The sequence below is a fragment of the Cherax quadricarinatus genome, chromosome 78 (assembly GCF_038502225.1).
Source record: "Cherax quadricarinatus isolate ZL_2023a chromosome 78, ASM3850222v1, whole genome shotgun sequence".
In the NCBI taxonomy this organism is placed as follows: domain Eukaryota; kingdom Metazoa; phylum Arthropoda; class Malacostraca; order Decapoda; family Parastacidae; genus Cherax; species Cherax quadricarinatus.
The window spans coordinates 9,715,930-9,742,719 of NC_091369.1; the positions used below are offsets into that span (position 1 = coordinate 9,715,930).

At 42.8% G+C, this 26,790-nt stretch overlaps 1 protein-coding gene across 6 annotated transcripts in view; it reads left to right on the forward strand.

Moving 5' to 3' along the window:
• The window catches only part of LOC128701615 (josephin-1), a 29,195-nt gene extending 13,863 nt beyond the window's left edge, over positions 1 to 15,332 (forward strand). For all 6 annotated transcript variants that reach the window (XM_053795437.2, XM_053795433.2, XM_053795435.2 and 3 more), the window contains exons 4-5: positions 8,000 to 8,180; positions 11,976 to 15,332. In XM_053795437.2, the coding sequence (XP_053651412.1) occupies positions 8,000 to 8,180; positions 11,976 to 12,287 (493 nt within the window). In that variant the 3' untranslated portion in view covers positions 12,288 to 15,332. The remainder of the gene's footprint in view (positions 1 to 7,999; positions 8,181 to 11,975) is intronic.
• The last annotated feature ends 11,458 nt before the right edge of the window (positions 15,333 to 26,790 follow it).

A 26,790-nucleotide genomic window follows, 5' to 3' on the forward strand; every position in this document is an offset into this window, starting at 1 on the left:
ACATAATTTAAGTTGTACATCTTGTAATTTTACTCAAATTACTATAGTTTCAATAGTAAATATTGAAATTATATTATGGGAATATAACATTGTGAGTTGTTGAAAGTAGTTTACAGTATGAGAATGCAACAATTGGATGTAAGGCAGTAATGTTTTGGGTAGGTATTTATACTACAAGGTAGTTTTAATCAATGCATGAACTTTGGATGTCATGTTTTGAGGTTTTAAGATTTTGGTAATTGGGAGATTTTTTTGTTAAGTTAAATATTGAGTATTTAGTTTAAGGCGAGTAAGTGGTTTTTGAGAAGAGTCTTATTTAACAAATGTTACTTTGTGTAGCAGCATTATAGTGTCAGTACTTGTAGGAATTATAAAAAAATAATACTTTTCTAAAAATATTATTTGAGCAGAAAGAAATAATACATAATCAAATTTCAAAATTTCTGGATAAACTTCAGATTCCCTGATAATTCCTCAACCTTGAAAAACGAACTATTCTCCTTGACTTTTCCCAGATGTGCGGCAACAATGTTAGATAATCCTGTTTATTGTGTTGGTTTTGATGTCAAGGAATGGGAAATATCTTTAGAGAAGTTTTTGAAGTTACAGATGTATTGAATACTGTATATATCCCTAACTGGTCAAAGCAGAGACTGAATGGTAAGAAAACATACCTTATTTGCATCAACTTGTACACTGGCTATTTGTTTTAACATATATGTAGCTACAGATTCATATCTTGATAGTTATTGGTTATTTTATTTGCATTTTTGCATACAGACATGAATTTTAAAATTTAACATGGTGTACTTGAATTATTATTTTATTCACCAGCACTAAACACATAAGGGTTATGTTTATAGATGTGGAAAAAGTGTACCTATAGTATAACTTTAGGAAAGACTTTTCAGTTCTACTGAAATATAAATGCACAAAACATGTACAGGAAGAGAGAAATATTATTGAAAAATTGAGTATGTATAGGTTGGCCATCACTAATCCGGCAGTTGGTTATCCGGTTCCATCAGTAATCTAGCACTAATTTCAACTAGCATAATTTCAAATTTCATCATTATACTGATTCAGTAATTGTGCAGATGGTTGAAAATCCACAGCAGCAAGCCAGTGGAGGAGACAGCAGTGATGCAAATGAGGAAGATGTAGCAGATTATTATTATAATCAAAAAGAAGTGCTAAGCCACAAGGGCTATACAGCGCTGCAGGGTAGGGAAGGAAGCGAGGGTATTGGATGGCAGAAGGGAGGAGGGATGATCAGTAGGTTACAGAAAACAGCGGGGCAGGGGATAGTATGGGGGTAGAGGGTAGCAAGAGATTGAAGTAGAAAGGGCTGAAGGTATCAGAATTTGTGAAGTAAGTCAGTTGTCAAAAAGTCAATGAGAGAGTCCGGATGAAAGGTGGGTAGATCAGCGAGAAGGGAAGGTAAAGAGAGAGCAGGAGCGAAGACGACGACGGAGGTAAATTCTGCGTGCTCGTTGATAAAGTGGGCAGTCCAACAGAATGTGGCTGACTGATAATGGAGCTTGGCAATTCTCACAGAGAGGAGCAGGACGCCTCTCCATGAGATATCCATGAGTAAGACGAGTATGGCCAATGCGAAGACGGGAGAGAGTAGTCTCCCAACCTCGACACTGGTGATAAGAAGACGACCAGTAACCTATACTTGGTTTAATAGATTGAAGTTTGTTGCCGAGCATAGTAGACCAACGGTGTTGCCAACGGGTGTGAAGGTGGGAAGATATTGCAGCAAAATACTCCGATGATGGAATACCTCTATATGAAACTGGTAGGTCATGTACTGCTGACCGCGCAGCAGTGTCTGCCTGTTCATTGCCCTGTACGTCAACATGACCAGGGACCCAACAAAAAACAATATCTTTATGCTTGGTAAAGATGGGGCGTATCCAAAGTTGGATACGGAGGACTAAGGGGTGAGGTGTATCAAATTTCTGTATAGCCTGTAAAGCACTAAGGGAGTCTGAGACAACCACAAATGATGACACAGGCATAGATGCAATACGGATAAGTGCTGCAAGGATGGCATACAATTCAGCAGTAAAAATACTAGCCGAAGATAGTAAATGCCCTCGTACGACGCTGTCCGGAAACACTGCTGCGAATCCGACGCCGTCAGAAGACTTAGAGCCATCTGTGTACACAGCAATGGCATGAGAATGAGAGTGAAAGTGGTCAAGAAAAAGAGAGCGGGAAGCGACTGTAGACAGTTGGGCTTTCGAGCAAGGGAGAGAGAAAGAACAGACTCGAACAGCTGGAACTTCCCAGGGGGGTAGGGAAAAGTGATATGCTACATGAACATAGAAAGGTGGTAATTGAAGAGAAGACAAGAGCGAATGAAAGCGAAGAGAGAAGAGACGGAGTAAACAGGGGTGGTGAACAAATAAAGAATGTCTACTAATATCAGTCACCATTCTATAAATGGAAGGATTGCGGAGATTATGAGAGCGTACATAGTAGCAAAGGCAATGGGCATCATGGCGATCGGATAAGGATGGAACGTTCGCTTCTGCATAGAGGCTCTCGACAGGGGAAGAGCGAAAAGTACCAAGGCATAAACGTAATCCTTGGTGATGAATGGGGTTAAGGCTAGAGAGAGTAGCAGGAGATGCCGCTGAATAGATCTGGTCAGCATAATCAAGTTTCAATAAAATAAGGGTGGAATGTAGGCGAAGGAGGGTTCGACGATCAGCTCCCCATGAAAGATGAGCAAGGGTTTTAAGAAGGTTCAGCCGGCTGTGACAAGTTGCCTTCAGAGAGGTAATGTGAGGTTTCCAGGATAACCTACGATCAAAGAGGAGGCCCAGAAACTTGACTGTATCACGTTCAGGGATACGGGAGCCATAGAGGTACAAAGGATGATCGGAGATGACAGAGCGTCTAGTGAAAGTAATTTGGTGGGTTTTAGTGCTGGAAAATTTAAACACACGTGAGGTGGCCCAATTGGAAACACGGTCGACTGCATGCTGGAGAGAAACTGTAATGAGGTGACAGTCAGCGCCTGCACAGGCAATAGCAAAGTCATCAACATAGAGTGATGACCAAATATTTGATGGAAGACTAGAGGCCAAATCATTAATAGCAAGGAGAAAAAGTGTTGTGCTCAGAACACATCCCTGGGGGACACCTTCAGCTTGGATAAAGTCCGGGGAGAGCACATTATTAACCCGAACACGGAAATGCCTGTCAGTTAAAAAGTTCTTAAGGAAGGATGGTAGATTGCCTCGAAGGCCTAAGGAGTGGGCTTGGGCTAAAATATTATACCTCCAAGTTGTGTCATATGCCTTCTCAAGGTCAAAAAATATGGCAATAACTGAGTGGTTATTCGCAAAGGCATTACGAACATACGTATCCAAGCGTAGTAAGGGGTCTATGGTAGAACGTCCCTTACGAAAGCCATATTGATGAGTGGAGAGACTGTTGTGTGTCTCTAAATACCACACTAAACGTCTATTTTCTAGGCGTTCCATCACTTTGCAAACTGCACTGGTAAGAGCAATGGGACGATAGTGGGAGGCTTCATGTCCCGTAGTGCCTGGTTTGCGGAAAGGGAGAACAATGGTGGATTTCCACAGCTGTGGAAGAACTCCTTGTGACCAAATAAAATTGTAAAGGCGTAATAGGACTGCAAGGGCTGACTGATGTAAATGTTGTAGCATACGAATATGAATGTCGTCGGGCCCAGCTGCCGATGATCGGCAAGCTGATAGTGTTGCCTCCAGTTCTTGAAGTGTAAAAGGCACATTATACTGTTCTTCTCTGAGAGAAGAAAAGTCCAAGGGTGCTAACTCTCTGGCAGACTTTGAGGAAAGAAATGAGGGGCATAGATGGAGTCCCTGAGAAATACGGACCAGATGATTGCCAATTTCATTGGCAACATCTAGTGGGTTTGCTATTTCAACACCTGCAACCCGCAGAACAGGAGCCGGGTCAGGAGAATATTTACCACTCAGTTTTCGTACTTTTTTCCAGACTGCACTCATAGAGGAAGCAGAGGTGATGGTGGAGACATAATCTCGCCAGCAAGTGCGTTTAGCGTCACGGATGACACGGCGAGCGATCGCACACTTCTGCTTAAAATCAAGAAGTCTCTCTGTGGTTCTATTGTATCGGTACCTGCCCCATGCAGCGCGTTTCAAACGTACTGCACGAGCACAAGCAGGAGACCACCAAGGCACGCATTTCTGAGAATGCCTGCCCGAAGTTTGGGGTATAGAATGAGAAGCTGCGGTTAAAACGGAAGACGAGAAGAGGTGTAAAAGCTCATCGATGGAGGACGAAGAAGGAACCTCTCTAAAAACAGTTAGGTGTGAGTAAAGGTTCCAATTTGCCTGATCAAATTGCCAGCATGGGATGCGAAGAGGTGGTGAATATGAAGGGGAAGTAAGAATGATTGGGAAATGATCGCTGTCATGTAAGTCCGGGAGAACAGACCAAGTGAAGTCTAATGCGGCGGAGGAAGAGCAGACTGAGAGATCGATGCGAGAGAGAGTGTGAGTCCGAGGATCAAAATGGGTGCGAGTACCTGTATTTAAAACATGGAGGGGGTGGGTGGCAAGAAAAGCCTCTAACTGAATGCCACGGGAATCACAGTGAGACCCCCCCCAGAGGAAATGGTGGGGCATTAAAATCACCAAGTAACAGAATCGGTGGCGGTAATGACGAAACAAGAAAGGCAATATCCGGAATAGATAATGCCGGAGAAGGAGAGAGATATAAAGAACAGAGAGTATACCACCTATGCAAGTGGATACGGGCTGCTGTGTAATGCAGCGAAAACGAACAAATAGCTAATGGTACGGAATATCAGTGCGTAGAAGAAGGGCACTTTCATTAAAGGTCCCATCAGGAAAAGGATCTGAAGAATACAATAAATTATAGCCTGAGATGGGAGAGATAACAGCAGAGTGTAATTTTGGTTCCTGTAAGCAAACATCAACAGGGAAAAACTGGGAGAGTAACATCTGAAGCTCACCCCGATTACCCCTGAGGCCGCGTATATTCCACTGTAAATAGGCCATGATTGGCAATGATAAAGATACCTGAAATCCGCAGGTAAGGGTTCCTACGGACTAGAGGGGTTAGAAAAGTCCACATGCGGAGGCAGTGGAAAACGTTCAAGCAGTGAAGGAACGGTGCGCTGTGAAGAAAGGAGTTGCGCAGATGGAGCAGAGGAGAGAGAAGGAGCAGAGGGTGGATCAGTGTCCATTGATGGTTTGGTCTCTGCAATATATTCAGAGATTGCTTCAAGTGTTTCGGAATTCAGAGACGTCGTATGGGAGACAATATTGGAAATGGTAGGGGGAGGATGATTAAAGATTGGAACTGTATTGGACTCTACCAAGGTAGGGGGGGGGCGAAAGGGTGGAGGGAACTGGAGAAGCGTGGAAGGGGACAGAAGAGGCAGAAACCTGGGAGGTGGCAGAAGAGGAAGAAACTTGGGAGGGAACAGGGGAGGAAGGTACAGTACGAGGAGGAGGGTGAACCTCTACACTTGTAACAGAGCCAGTGAGAGGGGGAGAACCAGGTACAGAGACAGGGAAGGTAAAATGAGGAGGTGGAAGATGGGTAGGAGGTGTTAACGGACCTTTTTTTGACTTTTGAGAAGTAGAGGGACGATTGGGAGGAGGTGTCATACGAGATCTCTTCGCTACTGAGGCTTGTGAGAGAGAACACGAAGAAGCGAGATCAGACTGAGGCGTTGAAGTAGGGACATCTGAGCCGAGGACAGCAAAAGAAGTAGATACAGGAGTGACTATGGGAGAGGTAACCACAGAGGTGGGTGCAGAAGATGGGATACCAGAAGTGGGGGACGTTTTGAAACACGGGAATAAGAAACACGAGATAGTCTCCCTTGGAGGATGAGATGAGAAACTGCCATGGCATAAGGGAGACCTTCTGCCTCTTTGAGGTAACGGATTTCCCGCTCGTTTAAGTAGACTTGACAACGGCGAGAGTACGAAGGGTGAGCCTCATGACAATTAAGGCAAGAGGGAGGTCGATTGCAAGACATATTAGAATGGTCATCGGCACCACAGACTGGGCATTCGGCGATAGATCTGCAATATTTCGCTGGATGGCCAAATCGCCAGCAATTTCTACACTGTTGCGGTGTAGGGATCACCTTTCGAACTTGTAACCGATGTCCTGCTACATAAACTGAGGATGGGAGTCCACGGCTGTCAAAAGTTAAACGAGCCACATTGCTAGGGTATCGTCTCCGCCCGCGGGCAGGAAGAACGTAAGTGTCTACCTTGAGGATTGGGAGATCTTGGAGTTCCAGCTGTTCAAGAATGTCAGTGCCACATGTCTGGAAATTTTGTTGAACTATGGTATGGGGCAGAATGATGGTACCACTACAAGAATTGAGGGAATGATGTTTTTCAATAGTGACAGGAACAGTATCGATATGGGAAAGACGAGAAAGCTCATGAGCCTGGGTAGCATTCTGTACAGTGATGATGCGCGTACCGCTCTTAAGAGCATGAAAAGAAATATCTTTACCAACATGGCGTAGGAGTGCCTTGCCAATACTGTGGTCAGAAAGATAGGCAGTAGAGGAAGTCGGTCGTAAGTGAAGAATTTAGTCCATTGTGCAGTCTGAAACTGAGCGTGGAAAGGTAGTGAAGGATGTGTCGATCTTTTCTGAGAAGAACGAGAAGGTGGAGAAGTATCATCAGCAGGTAATTGTCGTTGGCGTTTAGGCGTGGGACCAGAGTTGGTCCGACGTGGAATGGGTCGGCGATTCGAAAATTGCCGCACCGTAGAGGGATAGGCCGGAAGCATAGTCAGAGGAGAGAGCGAAGGTCAGATTAATCGAAGGAGTCAGTCAAGGCCTCAGTACCTGAAGCGGGTGAGGAAACAGCACCGGCAAGAGGTACAGAGGCATGAGGAGTGTCTGAAGAGTGGTCCAAAGACGAGGCGGGGTCAGAACGGGGTGCGGTATCAAGAAGGGGCCCGGGGGTAGCAGGTTCATGGACTAGGGCTGCCATGGTTAGGTTACTTCTTTCTTTTTGTTTTTAAGAATAAAAAAGAAAGAAGAAAAGAAAATAAAAATAAAAAAAAGAATAAAAAAAGGGGGGACCGGGGAGGGATAGTTCTTAGCAGGGATGAAAGGGCCAGAAATCTCCCTCCGCGCCCAAGAGGACCTCAGCACCGCAAGTAGCACAGATGCAGCATAGAACCCGTGCCATACCCTACCCATCATGCCAGTAAACTGGCAATCCGGGATAGCAACCTCACATCTGCCGAGCTACCTCGGTGGACAAAAGAGAGGGTGGCCGGAAATCCGCCACAAAGCATACCTCCTTCGGCCACCACCCCCGGAATCCAAAAGGTGGCTTCCAGAGATACACCCGTCGCCTGAGAGACACCCAAAGCCACCCTCCGGGATACCGGAGAGGGATCGGGACATCCCCAGGCAATCCAGATTCCACGGCAAACTACGCCACCGCCAAGAACCTCAACGGAATGGGATGGACCCCGGTACCCTTTCCCCTACCTAGGAACTAGTGTGCCTGTGGGGGGGGGGGGGAAAAAAAAAAAGAAAACCCAAAGGCCAAAAAGGAAGGGCAAAAAGGAGGGGTGGGGAGGAGGAGGAGGAAAGGAAAAAGGGGAGGATGGGATAGGGAATGGGGGATTGGGGGGTAATTAGGTTCGGTCTGAGGAAGGAGACCGACAGGTCTAATTCCTCAGACCAAGAGCCTCTTCACCACGCCAAGGAGCCCCCCTTGAAGAGGAAGATGTAGCAGAAAGAGTCTATCTATTGATAGGTTAATTAAGTGTATTCTAACCTAACCACTCTGTAATCCGGCAAACTCACTAATCCGGCACACTGCCGGTCCCAATGATGCCCGATTAGTGATGGCCGACCCGTATTGTATTTCTCGTCTTGTCCTTTCTGAAAGTAAATAATGCTTAATGTTTAAAAAGTAGGATCTGCTTTTGTTTTCTAAACTTCTTTCAGAGATCCTCAAGTTATTGCACTGGATAAAGTAGTTGGATTCATCCTGAATGTACCATCAGAGTATCGTCTAGGACCTGTGCAATTACCACTACGGCGTAAACACTGGATTGCTATTCGTAATATAAGAGGAATATACTACAACTTGGATTCAAAGTTAGAAACGCCAGAAATAATTGGAAAGGTGAGTTTAAATGTATTGGAGCACACGTATTGTGGCTCAAGTGATAGAATGAAGAACCTCCATAATATACAGTGCAGTAATATACAGTAGCATGTAAGTTATATGTTGTCATAATGTACAATTAACTTTGGTAATAAGTCTGAGGCCATTCTTGGCTTTCTTCTTTACACTGTACATACAAATTCTTACATTATTTTTACTTCATATTATTGTAAACTCTTGTACAGTACAATGTGTGTTTTTGCACACTGCCTGAACATAGGCGACAACACCTAAACATATGGTTCACTGGGGAATAAAGTATGTCACTATCACTCGACGAATCATCCATGGGCATAAAATCGATGTTGTCATCACTTATATCACTTTCACTCTCGTCTTCACCAAAAATGACAGAATGTGATTATTTCCTTTTGTGTAGTAGCCTCTGGGTTGTAATACTGGCCATCCCAGAGATACTTCGGTGAGGGTCTGGGATGGCCAGTGTGGCCATCCCAGAGGTGATGGGCTGAGGGTCATTGGGTTATCAATATTTTCACCAGTTCCTTGATAATTAGGGACCACATCGGTTTCAAATCCACTAGACTCACGTTCTTTATAACTTTCCTCGATTAACCCTTTGACTGTTTCCGACGTATAAATACGTCTTACGAGCCAATGTTTCTGACGTATTTATACGCACAAATTCTAGCGGCTTCAAATCGCGCGCCAAAGGCCTGGTAGGCCTACACGGGAGAGAATGGGTCTCAGTGGTCGGTGTGCACCCTGTGAAAAAAATCTGGGACCTAGCGGTGCATTGTGGGAACGCCATGTTGTCAGTCCATTTTCACCATGCCTCTCGGTAAGAAGTTCCTCACTCCTCGGCGGATTGGAGGTCTTTTGTTCCCAAGTGATAGCTCTAACAGCGATGAAAATGTCAGTGACAGTGAATTCAAGGGTTTTCAAGTGAGTGTTAACGAAAAAAGTGCCCAGGATAACGTAAATAGTGACGAAAACCCAGATGACCCACAACCTTCGACCTCTGGTGCTGTGCCGGCTTGTTCACATTCACCTTCGCCTGTACCAGGACGAAAGAGGAAACTATTTGGTCGTGTACAACACCCTGATGATAGCAGTGATAGTGATAGTGATAGTGATTTCAAGGTCATTGAAAGCAGTTCTAGTGACAGTGAGAGTGAATATTCCCCAGTGAAGCGCCAGTATGTACGACGTAGCATGCGGTCTGGTAGTGTTTCATATGTTGTTCCAAGGGGAAGGAGAAACTCTGGGAGCACATCCCGTGGCCCAACACCACGACCTGATAGTGAAGATGACGATATTGTAACGATGGGTATGAATGGTGACAGTGAGGGAGGAGGCAGTGGTGGTGATAGTGAGGGTGGCACGGCCCATGTGGCACCATCACCGGGCCACGCTACTAGCCACGCGGCTGACTCAGCAGAACAACCAGCCTCACCCTACCCCACACTGCCACAACCTGCACCACCACAACCTGCACAGCCACAACCACGGTACAATATCCAGACCCCACCAGCAGACCGCATCTGGGATTGGCAGGACGGTGACGAGTTTGTTCCCAGTCCCCATGACTTTGATGAAACACAAAGTGGAATAAAGCCATCTTGTCCACTTGGGAACAATGCCAGTGAACTGGACTGCTTTGAGTTATTCTTCGATGAACCCCTGATGGACATCATTGTCAGGGAAACCAACACATACTGTGAATACACCATGGCAAATACAATTTTCTCACCAAAATCACGGCTACACAAGTGGAAGGAGACAACTGTGGCAGAGATGTACCTGTTTTTTGCCACAATAATGCTTATGCCACATGTGTATAAGCACACTGTCACCACATACTGGACAACAGATCGCCTGATTTCAACTCCAGGTTTTAGTGACATTATAGGTGTCAATCGTTTCCTGATACTGTTGCGTATGTTACACTTTTCAGACAAAACCAGGCCTGACAGAAGCGACAGGTTATATAAGATAAGAAATGTGTTTATGTACCTGAAACAAAAGTGCTGCATGTATTTTTATCCCTTCAGGAAGCTTGTTATTGATGAGTCCTTGATTTTATTCAAAGGAAGACTCTCATTCAAGCAATATATACCAAGCAAGAGGAAACGCTTTGGTATAAAGCTATTTGTACTGTGTGATTGCAGAAGTGGTCTTGTTTTAGATATTATTGTGTACACTGGCAGTAATACTTTGAGAGATACCATGAAGTTATTGGGTATCTCTGGTGATGTGGTTCGAACAATGATGGAACCATATCTTGGTAAGGGGCATATGTTATTTACTGATAACTGGTACACAAGCCCCTTACTCAGTGATTTCTTGCGAGTGAACTTGACAGACGTGTGTGGCACAGTGCGTGGTAATCGCAAACATATGCCAAGGTTCGACGCTGGCACTCGCAGAGGTGAGGTGCAAGCCTTTGCTGCCAATGACATCATGGCATTTCGGTGGCATGACAAACGTGATGTCACATTGTTGACATCAGTTCACACAAACGAAATGGTACCCAGTGGCAGGGACAACAGAGAGACCAATGAACCCATTCTAAAGCCTGCAGCTGTCATGGACTACAACCTCAATATGCGCTTAGTGGACAAATGTGACATGCAGATTGGGTTTGCAGACTGTGTACGCAAGAGTTATAAGTGGTATATCAAACTTTTTTTCCATCTTGTTGATATCTCTATGCTAAATGCTTATAACATATACAAGTTGAAGACCAACAAAACACCAAAATATGGTGAATTTTGCCTGTCAGTAATCAGACAAATAATTGCAAAGTACAAAGGAGCAACTCCTGCAATAGACCAGCGCCCACAGACGTCATCTCGTTTGAGGCCTGGTGATCACTACCCCATACAACTGAGTGTTAATATGATGAGGCGTGAGTGAATCACGAGGTTGTGTCATGATGTTGACCCAAGATGGAGCTGAAACTAACTGATGCTACCATGCGGTACCGCATGGTCCCTGATTTTTTTCATGCAGCGTACACTGAGTGTGCAGACCCACTCTCTCATGTCTAAGCTGCTCAGGCCTATCATGCCAAATTTGAAGGCAGGAAAAATAAAATGTAGATCTACGTTCGGAGCGCTAGTGGTAAGAACGTAGATCTACGTTTGGACAGTTAAGGGGTTAACTAAAAACCACTTAGTTGTATGGCATGACAGTGTCTTGATGAGATGAAGTCAAGCAGTGACTCTGGGCACCTGACTTACCCTGGTAACTGTAGCATTAGTATCCAGTATTGTATTGTAATCTGAATCATAAGGGTTTTGAATAATGCTTGTGTCATCATTCAGTATACTGGCCTTATTAACAAAAAAATAATTCACACCCGCAGTAAAATGTGTGGCAAAAGTAAGAATACCACACACACATCTACACATCACCCTGTCTTGACTGACAGAAATTGTAATCTGACACTCTGGGACTACATTGGGTAAATAAACACAGAAATAAATCACATACATATACTGTTATTAATAAATGGGAAATAAAGCAAGCTTTTGTTATTTTTTTGTTTTTGAGCTGTGTCAAGAGTCTTGAAATATAACTATTTTCTAGTTTGCCATAATGTAGCTACTGTGTTGTACAGGAGTTTACAATAATTATTATCTTGAATTTTGATGGTGAATGTGTTTTCTTCTTTGGGGGGTCACGCTACTTTGGTGGAAGATGGCCATCAAATTTAAATACGTAATACATGTACATTATTGTTCATATAATTTTATTTATTTTTTACATTTCTAATATTTTTTATTTTAGGAACAAGAGTTAACAAATTATCTTCGAGAAGAACTGCGAAACAAAGACAAGGAGTTATTCGTGGTAGTGACACAGGAAGTTGAGCAGACACGGGGTTGGTGTCTCACCTACACCCATAGCTCAAGTACAAATAACACTAGTGCAAAGGATCTAGGAGCAAACGGTAGTATGAATTCTTTAGTCAGTGGTGAAGAAACACAACTTATGGAAGCTTTTAATCCACCTGGATTTTCTTACATTGATCAGGAGCCTCTGGGTACTGATAACTGGCATGAAGAAATACTGAAGAAAAATAGTCAAGAGATGCTATAATACAAAATACATTCTCTTGATTGTAACGCTGTTATTACTGAATGCTAAATGGAGACCTAATATCCATCCAGGACCAGGTTATGGCTAGCCATCTGTTACTGGAGGAGAGGAGCTTCTACCTCACTGCCATAGAATAGTCAATTACAAATGAAAAATTATAAATTATTTATTATATATAATGTGACTGCATTACAGTATCTTGCTAGTGTTCATGCTTATTTTACACATTGTTTACTTGAACTGTGTGTATTCATTCACAAAATTAATATGTACATTTAGATAATGGAAAGTTAGCCCAGAAAGGAAAACATTTTTTTACATATACAGTATAAAGATAAAAATATGTAACACAATCACACAAAATGACAAAGAAATCTTATCATTTGCAGCAATATACATTTACCATTTCTATAACAGTGGCTTGTCATGAAAAAATTTCTAGGGTATGTGTATGACACTTTTAAGCTTTTTGATAAAGCTGAAGTATGATTATTATTATTATTCTAACCGAGGGGAAAGCGCAAAACTCGTAGGATTATACAGCAGCTGAAGTATGAATATTAATAAATATTTTTCATTGATTCATAATTCAATGGAATTCATCTTGATTTCTGAGCAGATGATAGTAACTTTGCTGTAAGAGTCTGGCTTGTTCTAGAGATTTTGCCATAACTCCTTTTCAGCTTCACTTTTTTTTTTCTGAATATCTAGTCTGAGTGTAAATTTGTTTCGAAGCAGAGAGTCTGTGATCTGTGGGAACTAATTCACAAAGGATAGCTATTTTGCTGTATGCCTTTTTTCAAGTCATTCAGCTTTATAAAACTAAAATTTTCTATTATAGCATTATCTTAAAATTTTTGTGACATGTAAACAATTCTTTAAGTTGTGATTTCACTTATGGCAAAGAAAGTGTTATATTTACAATTAAGTGCAGGCTCTGGAATTTTGTTCTATACCCACATGATGGAGAGTATAAAAGCTTTAAGAATCTTGATGAATCCATATTATACATAGTTAAGTATAGTGTCATATTTCTGCAGTGTTTCTGGCAGCAGTCTGTTGGAGGTGTCATAGTGAGGGAGGGACAACCGGAGGACAATCTACTTTTGCTGCCTGAAACTCTGTTATTATTATTATTATTATTGTTGTTGTTATTACATTCATAGGGGTCATACAGTACCTGGGGAAAATGGGAGGCATTCAGGTTCAATCCAAGGAAGAAGGCAAATCCAGTGCCTTAGATCAGGAGCCCTCAAGGAACCCAGATTTCTAGCAAAGGAAAATTTTTTTATTAAAGACAACAAATATTATTGAGAGAATAATCTATCAGAATTCTTTTCATAGCCTATTAGACTGAATGGAATTGTAGTTATGTGGATTTTGGAAATAATTAAAAAATTTAAATTTTCATCTTACATCTGTCAGTGGTATATTTTACGCAGCAAGTGGACAGTAATACTGCAGTTAAAAATCTGTTAATGGGATAAACAGTATTTTAAGTATCTAACAAGTTTTAGCAGGTTCAAATTCACATAAAAATAAATAACAAAACTGCAAAATGTTATATTCAGTTTAATAATTTAAAACAGTGCAGTTATGTTCAATACTTTAGTAACAGTATTTATGATAAAACTTGTTTAAATTATAGTTTTAGTCTAGAAAAGAAAGATTTTACATTTAAACAGAAAACATGTCCCTACAAAATCCTTTGAGTAGAAATTTTATTATATATACAATAAAGACAGAGATTCATATTATACCCATAAAGATAAGCAGATTTTTATATTTGCAAACTAACTAATGATGTGATTTGCATTCCTATAACTATACAGTATCTATAGCAGTTGCTTTTACACTAATGTTTAAGACTCGGCTTATTTTTCAAATTTTAATATGAGTAGAACAGATCCCATATCAGTGGAGTACTATTGTAGTGTAGCTTGTGAAGACTTGAGCTGGGCTACTAACATGCTTCCCTCTCATTTATCTGTTGTATCAACAGATTATTATTATATTTATGGGGAACCACTAAACCCACGCTTCTCGTACATCGCTTGGAGAATGGGAGGTATTCAGGTTTGATATATGGAAAGGGAGGATAGCTCCATTTCCTTGGATCAAGAACCCCTTACCAGCACCGGCATCCACCTTCAAGGGTGTATAAACAGGTGGCTACTGTGATAATATTTCTAGCCACCAATGTATTAATCACACAAATGTACAAGTGATTAGCCTATACAGATATCTGTTTGAAAAATTACTACAATAACTGCATTACTTGTTAGAATTTATTCTTTTTTCATATCCACTTTTTGACTATTAAAGACTTCTAATTGGCCTTATGTCAGAGTTTAGAAAACAGTAGTTTCTGTAAATATTTACATAGTTTATAATTATTATAAGCAGTTAACATTAATGTAATGAGCCGTGTTTACACAAATGGGGGTTGAAATCTCGACTCTCAAGAAATCCATTAGACTGAAAATGCTTATGTTTGTTTTGTCTTTACTACTTTTATTAATGATATAGTTTTTATAAATTAAGATTAACTTGCTGTAATGCAAATTTCATTCATCACTCCCTTTCATCTTAAATAAGTACGTTATTCCCGAAGTCTAGATAAAGGCAGAATTTGTTAAAATTTTACATTTTAAATACGGTTTGGATTTTGTGCTCAAGTCCAAAAGTCAACAACAGTGGTAGAAATATTACCTGAAAGTTTACACACATTGTTTGTGGAAATGAAAATAAATTTTCAACAATTGTTTTCACTGTCAGACAATGGAGGACTAAGCCTCCATCATTCTAATGACCTACATGGAATATTAGTATAATTTGGATCTACTTAAAAAGTGACAGACCACCAATTGGTGCTTCAGCGTAATATTTTAGGAAAAACTTAATGGGAGAGAATAAGGTTCTTTTCCATAGCACAGATATGTTAACCATTATTCTAAAACTTTGGATACACAAGATATGAACATTTTGTGATGGGATAATAACTGTAAATATGAAATATTATTTAAAATTATAATAAAAATTAAATGTTAGTCTCATTGTACTAAACCTTTACTAGTGATGTTTTGTCTTATTTAATTTGTTTTCACTTTCCTGGACAGTGTCTTGTAAGTCAAGAATCTTTCTCTTCTGAATGTGCTTTTTCTTTGTATCTGTACTACTATAATACCCTTTTGGTGATTGTATTTGAAGAAGAGTTTGGCTAGCCAGGTAATCATTGCCAACACTTTTGATATGTGCATTAAAATTGTGCCATACTGATAGTATTATTATTATAATAAAAAAGAAGCGCTAAGTCACAAGGGCTATACATCGCTGCATACTGATAGTAACTAAAATATTTTAAGTCCAAGAGAATGGCTTAAGTTGCAGTTAGATTTTAGATTTTTGCAGTACATTTTTTTTTTTTTAACAGCTACACATTGGTCCTGCATTGTACTTTTTGTTTATACAGTGTGTTAGTTTTCAAACAGTTGTGTATGTTTTTGTATTGACATGAATTCTAAGCTACAGCAGGAGGTATTATGGTGTTGCAGAGTTTACAGTGACATAAATGATGTCTTTAAAAAATCAAGTACATGTACTAATGCTAGTAATGTCCTCATGACCAGCACCATTGCAATTTCACTACCTATCAGTAATATCATGACCAAGTATAAAAGTGTAAGAAATGCATGTCATATTGTTTAGCCCCAACTGGTGCCATGAACCCCACTGTACTTAACACATCATTATGTAAGTGCATAATAATATTGCCCAAATAGCTGCAATACACTTAGGTGATATAGTGCTTGGTATAAAATGGGATTTGTGGAGCACACAGTGGTACAATATTATTATTATTACATTTATGGGGGATTGCTAAACCTGCAGGGCTTGTATGTCCCTCAGGGATGTGTTCTAAGCACAACACTTTTTCTTCTTGCTATAAATGATTTGACCTCTGTTCTTCCACCCAAAATTTGGTCATCACTCTATGTTGATAACTTCGCTATTGCTTGTGCAGGCGCTGACTGTCATCTCATTGCAGTTTCTCTCCAGCATGCGGTCGACTGTGTTTCCACTTGGGCCACCATGCATGGGTTTAAATTTTCAAGTACCAAAACTCATCAAATTACTTTCACTAGACGCTCTGTCATCTCCGATCATCCTTTGTATCTCTATGGCTCCCGTATCCCCGAACGTGATAGTCAGGTTTCTAGACCTTCTCTTTGACCGTAGGTTATCCTGGAAACCTCACATTACCTCTCTGAAGGCAACATGTCACAGCCGGCTTAACCTTCTTAAAACCCTTGCTCATCTTTCCTGGGGAGCTGATCGTCGAACTCTGCTTCGCCTACATTCGGCCCTCGTTTTATCGAAACTCGATTATGGTGACCAGATTTATTCAGCGGCCTCTCCTGCTACTCTCTCTAGCCTTAACCCTATCCATCACCAAGGATTACGTTTGTGCCTTGGTGCTTTTCGCTCTTCCCCTGTTGAGAGCCTCTATGCAGAAGCGAATGTTCCATCCTTGTCTGATTGCCGTGATGCCCATTGCCTTCGCTACTATGTACTCTCTCACGACCTCCACAATCCTTCCATTTATAGAATGGTCACCGATATTAGTAGACATTCTTTATTCGTTCGCCGCCCCTGTTTGCTCTGTCCCTTTTCTCTTCGCCTACATTCACTCTTGTCTTCCCTTCAGTTACCACCTTTATATGTTCATGTAGCATCTCACTTTTCCCTACCCCCCTGGGAAGTTCCAGCTGTTCGGGTCTGTTCTTTCTCACTCCCGTGCTCGAAAGCTCAACTGCCTACGGTGACTTCCCGCTCTCTTTTTCTTGATCACTTCCACTCCCATTCTCATGCCATCGCTGTGTACACAGATGGCTCCAAGTCTTCAGACGGCGTCGGATTCGCAGCAGTGTTTCCGGACAGCGTCGTGTGGGGGCATTTACTATCTTCGGCTAGCATATTTACTGCTGAATTGTATGCCATTCTTGCAGCACTTATTCGTATCGCATCTATGCCTGTGTCATCATTTGTGGTAGTCTCAGACTCCCTTAGTGCTCTACAGGCTATACGAAAATTTGATACGTCTCACCCCCTAGTTCTCCGTATCCAACTTTGGCTACGCTGTATCTCTACAAAGCACGAAGATATTATTTTTTGTTGGGTCCCTGGTCATGTCGACGTACAGGGCAATGAACAGGCAGACACTGCTGCGCGGTCAGCAGTACATGACCTACCAATTTCCTATCGAGGTGTTACATTTCTGGACTATTTTGCTGCAATAGCTACCCACTTTCACGCCCGTTGGCAACAACGTTGGTCAACTCTGCCTGGTAACAAACTTCAATCTATTAAACCGAGCATAGGTTACTGGCCATCTTCTTGTCATCAGTGCCGTGGTTGGGAAACCACTCTCTCCCGTCTTCGCATTGGCCACACTCATCTTACTCACGGGTATCTCATGGAGAGGCACCCTGTACCTCTCTGTGAGCAGTGTCAAGTTCCTGTATCGATTAGCCACATTCTGTTAGACTGCCCTCTCTATCAACGAGCACGCAGAATTTACCTCCAACGCCGTCTTCGTTCTACTACTCTCTCTTTACCTTCCCTTCTTGCTGATGGACCCTCCTTTAATCCTGACTCTCTCATTGACTTCTTGACAACGACTGATTTACTCCACAAACTCTGATGATACCTTACGCACTCCCCTCAGCCCTTTCTAGCTCAGTCTCTTGCTGCCCTTTACCCTTTCACCATCCACTTCTCCACTGTTATCCGTAACCTATTACTCATCCACCTCCCTTTTGCCACCTGATGCCCTCGCTTCCTTCCTGCCCTGCAGCGCTGTATAGCCCTTGTGGCTTAGCGCTTCTTTTTGATTATTATAATTATAATAATTGTATAGCACCTGGGGGAATGGTAGGCATTCAGGTTTAGTCGAATTAAGGAAAGGGCATCAAGAAATCTTCCTTGAGGAGACCACAGTCCAGTAAAGAAAACAAGACTTCCAGTTCTAAAAAGTTTTGAACTCCATCATGAGCTCACTTTTAGCATTATGCCAAGATTTTTTTAATATTAGTACTGTAACTAATTTTTTTGTTAAATAATACAAATATTAACCTGCTCATTACTACTGGACAGAAGATGTAAGTGTTTTTCTGTTGTATAATATACAAAAGAGATTAGCTTCCCTGTTGTTAACAGGCAAATTATATTTAAATGGAACTGCTATATCACCAGGGATAAAACTGAATTTAATTTCTTCTATTCTTTTACCTTAAAATAAGACTAAATTGTGAAATTTTCCAAAGTAATCCAGCAACTATAACTACAAATTAAGGTTATGATTGAAGCAGAATTATGAATGAGAATTGAAGATTTTTATGAATATGCTCATGTGTAAATGTTAGAATAAGTTAATTTGCTATTATTTGTCTACATTTACAAACAAGAATGCTTAGAAAGGATAAGGATTACCCCCAATAGGCATATTCAAAGCAGAGATGAGAAGGAAGGTTGGTAGGTGCCCTTGTGTAGGAATCATGGCTAGGGTGCTGTCTGCTGGCTGCCAGCTTTACCCCATCCAAGGGTCACTGTTGTATGACTGGGTTAGCTTGTTAGGAAGAGGATTCCCCTTTTTCCTTTAGGAAAAAGGTTAGGTTAGGCTTCATTTAGATTATACTGTACAGTTCTAATCACCATATTACAGAATGGAAATTAATGTGCTAGAAAATGTAAAAAAAGAATGATGACAAAGTTGATCACATGTATCAGAAATCTTTCCTACAAGGATAGACTGAGGGCCCTGAATCTGCACTCTAGAAAGACGTACAATTAGGGGGATGTGATTGAGGTGTATAAATGGAAAACAGGAATAAATAATGGGGATGTACATGTTTAAAAATATCTTAACTAAGACAGGACTTGCAGCAATGGGTTTAAGCTGGAAAAATTTAGATTTAAAAAGGATATAGGAAAGCACTGGTTTGGTAACAGAGTTGTGGATGAGTGGAACAAACTCCCAAGTAATGTTATTGAAGCTAAAATGTTTTGTAGTTTTAAAAATAGGTTAGAAAAATGTATGAGTGGGTGTGAGTTGGACTTGACTAGCTTGGGTCAATAGGCCTGCTGCAGTGTTCCTTCTTGAGTAGGTGTGACTTGTATCTGCCTAGCTTGGGCCAGTAGGCCTCCTGCCATGCCCCTTTCTTAGGTCCTTAAAATGGAGAGAGCTATAGGGGCTATCCCAGTTATTCTCTCTTTATGCATGTCTCCAAGAAGCTAAACTCCATCAGGTTATTGGTACCCCTCCATAAAAAACTTTTAATCTACATTATTATTATTATAATCAAAAAGAAGCGCTAAGCCACAAGGGCTATACAGCACTGAAGGGTAGGGAAGGAAGCGAGGGTATAGGATGGCAGAAGGGAGGAGGGATGATCAGTAGGTTACAGAAAACAGCGGGGCAGGGGATAGTATGGGGGTAGAGGGTAGCAAGAGATTGAAGTAGAAAGGGCTGAAGGTATCAGAATTTGTGAAGTAAGTCAGTTGTTGTCAAAAAGTCAATGAGAGAGTCTGGATGAAAGGTGGGTCCATCAGCGAGAAGGGAAGGTAGAGAGAGAGCAGCAGAGCGAAGACGACGACGGAGGTAAATTCTGCGTGCTCGTTGATAAAGTGGGCAGTCCAACAGAATGTGGCTGACTGATAATGGAACTTGGCAATTCTCACAGAGAGGAGCAGGGCGCCTCTCCATGAGATATCCATGAGTAAGACGAGTACGGCCAATGCGAAGACGGGAGAGAGTAGTCTCCCAACCTCGACACTGGTGATAAGAAGATGGCCAGTAACCTATACTCGGTTTAATAGATTGAAGTTTGTTGCCGAGCATAGTAGACCAACGTTGTTGCCAACGGGTGTGAAGTTGGGAAGATATTGCAGCAAAATAGTCCGTAAATGGAATACCTCTACATGAAACTGGTAGGTCATGTACTGCTGACCGCGCAGCAGTGTCTGCCTGTTCATTGCCCTGTACGTCAACATGACCAGGGACCCAACAAAAAACAATATCTTTATGCTTGGTAAAGATACGGCATAGCCAAAGTTGGATACGGAGGACTAAGGGGTGAGGTGTATCAAATTTCTGTATAGCCTGTAAAGCACTAAGGGAGTCTGAGACAACCACAAATGATGACACAGGCATAGATGCAATACGGATAAGTGCTGTAAGGATAGCATACAATTCAGCAGTAAAAATACTAGCCGAAGATAGTAAATGCCCTTGTATGACGCTGTCCGGAAACACTGCTGCGAATCCTACGCCGTCAGAAGACTTAGAGCCATCTGTGTACACAGCAATGGCATGAGAATGAGAGTGAAAGTGGTCAAGAAAAAGAGAGCGGGAAGCGACCGTAGACAGTTGGGCTTTCGAGCAAGGGAGAGAGAAAGAACAGACTCGAACAGCTGGAACTTCCCAGGGGGGTAGGGAAAAGTGAGATGCTACATGTACATAGAAAGGTGGTAATTGAAGAGAAGACGAGCGAATGAAGGGGAAGAGAGAAGGGACGGAATAAACGGGGGCGACGAACAAATAAAGAATGTCTACTAACATCAGTGACCATTCTATAAATGGAAGGATTGTGGAGATCATGAGAGCGTACATAGTAGTGAAGGCAATGGGCATCACAGCGATCGGATAAGGATGGAACGTTCGCTTCTGCATAGAGGCTCTCGACAGGGGAAGAGCGAAAAGCACCAAGGCATAAACGTAATCCTTGGTGATGAATGGGGTTAAGGCTAGAGAGAGTAGCAGGAGAGGCCGCTGAATAGATCTGGTCACCATAATCAAGTTTCGATAAGATAAGGGTGGAATGTAGGCGAAGGAGGGTTCGACGATCAGCTCCCCATGAAAGATGAGCAAGGGTTTTAAGAAGGTTCAGCCGGCTGTGACAAGTTGCCTTCAGAGAGGTAATGTGAGGTTTCCAGGATAACCTACGATCAAAGAGGAGGCCCAGAAACTTGACTGTACCACGTTCAGGGATACGGGAGCCATAGAGGTACAAAGGATGATCGGAGATGACAGAGCATCTAGTGAAAGTAATTTGGTGGGTTTTAGTGCTGGAAAATTTAAACCCACATGTGGTGGCCCAATTGGAAACACAGTCGACTGCATGCTGGAGAGAAACTGTAATAAGGTGACAGTCAGCGCCTGCACAGGCAATAGCGAAGTCATCAACATAGAGTGATGACCAAATATTTGATGGAAGACTAGAGGCCAAATCATTAATAGCAAGGAGAAAAAGTGTTGTGCTCAGAACACATCCCTGGGGGACACCTTCAGCTTGGATAAAGTCCGGGGAGAGCACATTATTAACCCGAACACGGAAATGCCTGTCAGTTAAAAAGTTCTTAAGGAAGGATGGTAGATTGCCTCGAATGCCTAAGGAGTGGGCTTTGGCTAAAATATACCTCCAAGTTGTGTCATATGCCTTCTCCAGGTCAAAAAATATGGCAATAACTGAGTAGTTATTCGCAAAGGCATTACGAACATACGTATCCAAGCGTAGTAAGGGGTCTATGGTAGAACGTCCCTTACGAAAGCCATATTGACGAGTGGAGAGACTGTTGTGTGTCTCTAAATACCACACTAAACGTCTATTTACTAGGCGTTCCATCACTTTGCAAACTGCACTGGTAAGAGCAATGGGACGATAGTGGGAGGTTTCATGTCCCGTAGTGCCTGGTTTGCGGAAAGGGAGAACAATGGCGGATTTCCACAGCTGTGGAAGAACTCCTTGTGACCAAATAAGATTATAAAGGCGTAATAGGACTGCAAGGGCTAACTGATGTAAATGTTGTAGCATACGAATATGAATGTCGTCGGGCCCAGCTGCCGATGATCGGCAAGCTGAGAGTGTTGCCTCCAGTTCTTGAAGTGTAAAAGGCACATTATACTGTTCTTCTCTGAGAGAAGAAAAGTCCAAGGGTGCTAACTCTCTGGCAGACTTTGAGGAAAGAAATGAGGGGCATAGATGGAGTCCCTGAGAAATACGGACCAGATGATTGCCAATTTCATTGGCAACATCTAGTGGGTTTGCTACATCAACACCGGCAACCCGCAGAACAGGAGCCGGGTCAGGAGAATATTTACCACTCAGTTTTCGTACTTTTTTCCAGAATGCACACATAGAGGAAGCAGAGGTGATGGTGGAGACATAATCTCACCAGCAAGTGCGTTTAGCGTCACGGATGACACGGCGAGCGAGCGCACGCTTCTGCTTAAAATCAAGAAGTCTCTCTGTGGTTCTATTGTACCGGTACCTGCCCCATGCAGCGCGTTTCAAACGTACTGCACGAGCACAAGCAGGAGACCACCAAGGCACGCATTTCTGAGAATGCCTGCCCGAAGTTTGGGGTATAGAATGAGAAGCTGAGGTTAAAACGGAGGACGAAAAGAGGTGTAAAAGCTCATTGATGAAGGACGAAGAAGGAACCTCTCTAAAAACAGTTAGTTGTGAGTAAAGGTTCCAATTTGCCTGATGAAATTGCCAGCGTGGGATGCGAAGAGGTGGTGAATATGAAGGGGAAGTAAGAATGATTGGGAAATGATCGCTGTCATGTAAGTCCGGAAGAACAGACCAAGTGAAGTCTATGGCGGCGGAGGAAGAGCAGACAGAGATCGATGCAAGAGAGTGTGTCAGTCCAAGGATCAAAATGGGTGTGAGTACCTGTATTTAAAACATGGAGGGGGTGGGTGGCAAGAAAAGCCTCTAACTGAATGCCACGGGAATCACAGTGAGACCCCCCCCAGAGTAAATGGTGGGCATTAAAATCACCAATTAACAGAATCGGTGGTGGTAATGACAAAACAAGAAAGGCAATATCCGGAATAGATAATGCCCGAGAAGGAGAGAGATATAAAGAACAGAGCGTATACCACCTATGCAAGTGGATACGGGCTGCTGTGTAATGCAGCGAAGTACGAACAAATAGCTGATGGTACGGAATATCAGTGCGTAGAAGAAGGGCACTTTCATTAAAGGTCCCATCAGGAAAAGGATCTGAAGAATACAATAAATTATAGCCTGAGATGGGAGAGATAACAGCAGAGTGTAATTTTGGTTCCTGTAAGCAAACACCAACAGGGAAAACCTGGGAGAGTAACATCTGAAGCTCACCCCGATTACCCCTGAGGCCGCGTATATTCCACTGTAAATAGACCATGATTGGCAATGATAAAGATACCTGAAATCCGCAGGTAAGGGTTCCTACGGACTAGAGGGGTTAGAAAAGTCCACATGCGGAGGCAGTGGAAAACGTTCAAGCAGCGAAGGAACGGTCCGCTGTGAAGAAAGGAGTTGCGCAGATGGAGAAGAGGAGAGAGAAGGAGCGGAGGGTGGATCAGTGTCCATTGATGGTTTGGTCTCTGCAATATATTCAGAGATTGCTTCAAGTGTTTCAGAATCCAGAGACGTCATATGGGAGACAATATTGGAAATGGTAGGGGGAGGATGAGTAAAGATTGGAACTGTAATGGACTGTACCAAGGTAGGGGGGGGGGCGAAAGGGTGGAGGGAACTGGAGGAGCGTGGAAGGGGACAGAAGAGGCAGAAACCTGGGAGGTGGCAGAAGAGGAAGAAACTTGGGAGGGAACAGGGGAGGAAGGTACAGTACGAGGAGGAGGGTGAACCTCTACACTTGTAACAGAGCCAGTGAGAGGGGGAGAACCAGGTACAGAGACAGGGAAGGGAAAATGAGGAGGTGGAAGATGGGTAGGAGGTGTTAACAGACCTTTTTTTTGACTTTTGAGAAGTAGAGGGACGATTGGGAGGAGGTGTCATACGAGATCTCGTCGCTACTGAGGCTTGTGAGAGAGAATACGAAGAAGCAAGATCAGACTGAGACGTTGAAGTAGGGACGTCTGAGCCGAGGACAGCAAAAGAATTAGCTACAGGAGTGACTATGGGAGAGGTAACCACAGAGGTGGGTGCAGAAGATGGGATACCAGAAGTGGGGGGATGTTTTGAAACACGGGAATAAGAAACACGAGGTAGTCTCCCTTGGAGGCGGAGATGAGAAACTGCCATGGCATAAGGGAGACCTTCTGCCTCTTTGAGGTAACGGATTTCCCGCTTGTTTAAGTAGACTTGACAACGGCGAGAGTACGAAGGGTGAGCCTCATGACAATTAAGGCAAGAGGGAGGTCGATTGCAAGACGTATTAGAATGGTCATCGGCACCACAGACTGGGCATTCGGCGATAGATCTGCAATATTTCGCTGGATGGCCAAATCGCCAGCAATTTCTACACTGTTGCGGTGTAGGGATCACCTTTCGAACTTGTAACCGATGTCCTGCTACATAAACTGAGGATGGGAGTTCACGGGTGTCAAAAGTTAAACGAGCCACATTGCTAGGGTATCATTTCCGCCCACGGGCAGGAAGAACGTAAGTGTCTACCTTGAGGATTGGAAGATCTTGGAGTTCCAGCTGTTCAAGAATGTCAATGCCACATGTCTGGAAATTTTGTTGAGCTATGGTATGGGGCAGAATGACGGTACCACTACAAGAATTGAGGGAATGATGCTTTTCAATAGTTACAGGAACAGTATCGATATGGGAAAGACGAGAAAGCTCATGAGCCTGGGTAGCATTCTGTACGGTGATGATGCGTATAATGCTCTTAAGAGCATGAAAAGAAATATCTTTACCAACATGGAGTAGGAGTGCCTTGCCAATACTGTGGTCAGAAAGATAGGCAGTAGAGGAAGTCGGTCGTAAAGTGAAGAATTTAGTCCATTGTGCAGTCTGAAACTGAGCGTGGAAAGGTAGTGAAGGATGTGTCGATCTTTTCTGAGAAGAACGAGAAGGTGGAGAAGTATCATCAGCAGGTAATTGTCGTTGTCGTTTAGGCGTGGGACCAGAGTTGGTCCGACGTGGAACGGGCCGGCGATTCGAAAATTGCCGCACCGTAGAGGGAGAGGCCGGAAGCATAGTCAGAGGAGAGCGAAGGTCAGATAAATCGAAGGAGTCAGTCGAGGCCTCAGTACCTGAAGCGGGTGAGGAAACAGCACCGGCAAGAGGTACAGAGGCATGAGGAGTGTCCGAAGAGTGGTCCAAAGACGAGGCGGGGTCAGAACGGGGTGCGGTATCAAGAAGGGGCCCGGGGGTAGCAGGTTCATGGACTAGGGCTGCCATGGTTAGGTTACTTCTTTCTTTTTGTTTTTAAGAAAAAAAAAGAAAGAAGAAAAGAAAATAAAAAGAATAAAAAAAGGGGGGACCGGGGAGGGATAGTTCCTAGGAGGAATGAAAGGGCCAGAAATCTCCCTCCGCGCCCAAGAGGACCTCAGCACCGCAAGTAGCGCAGATGCAGCATGGAACCCGTGCCATACCCTACCCATCATGCCAGTAAACCGGCAATCCGGGATAGCAACCTCACATCTGCCGAGCTACCTCGGTGGACAAAAGAGAGGGCGGCCGGAAATCCGCCACAAAGCATACCTCCTTCGGCCACCCCCCCCAGAATCCGAAAGGTGGCTTCCAGAGATACACCCGTCGCCCGAGAGACACCCAAAACCACCCTCCGGGATACCGGAGAGGGATCAGGACATCCCCAGGCAATCCAGATTCCACGGCAAACTACGCCACCGCCAAGAACCTCAACGGAATCGGATGGACTCCGGTACCCTTTCCCCTACCTAGGAACTAGCGTGCCTGTGAAAAAAAAAAAAAAAAAAAAAAAAAAAAAAGAGGGGTGGGGAGGAGGAGGAGGAAAGGAAAAAGGGGAGGATGGGATAGGGAACGGGGGATTGGGGGGTAATTAAGTTCAGTCTGAGGAAGTAGACCGACAGGTCTAATTCCTCAGACCAAGAGCCTCTTCACCACGCCAAGGAGCCCCCCTTGAAGAGGTTTTAATCTACAGATGCCTCAACACTCCTACCCTATTTTCTTCTGCTGTTTACCATATACAGAAAAGACAACACACCACAAGTATATAGCTCTATTTCTTTAACATAGGCCATATCCCACTTAGGCAGGGTGACCTTAAAAGAAAAGCAAAAGTTTTTCTTACATTTAGTAATTTATACAGAAGGGGTCACTAGCCCCTTGCTCCTGGCATTTTAGTCACCTCTTATGACACACTTGGAGGAAGGATTCTTCTCCACTTCCCATACTAACACTATAATACTACACACTCAAAATATACACCAACTGTTACAAATCAATTGAAATTTTAATACATACAGGCACTATTAGAAGACAATATACTGTATTTAACAGACACCATTGTCTTGAATATTAGCTCTCAAATCAGACTATTATTTTTTTACATGTTAGTGTCAATGATACAATAATTTTTGGCCAATAAATCTTGGGTAACTTGCTGATATATTGATGAAGAAATGTCACATTAATATATCCCCATTTCCTCTTACAGGATGAAGAAATAATAATGATAGATAAAAGTATACGGTCGGTTCGTTGAAAAAAATATA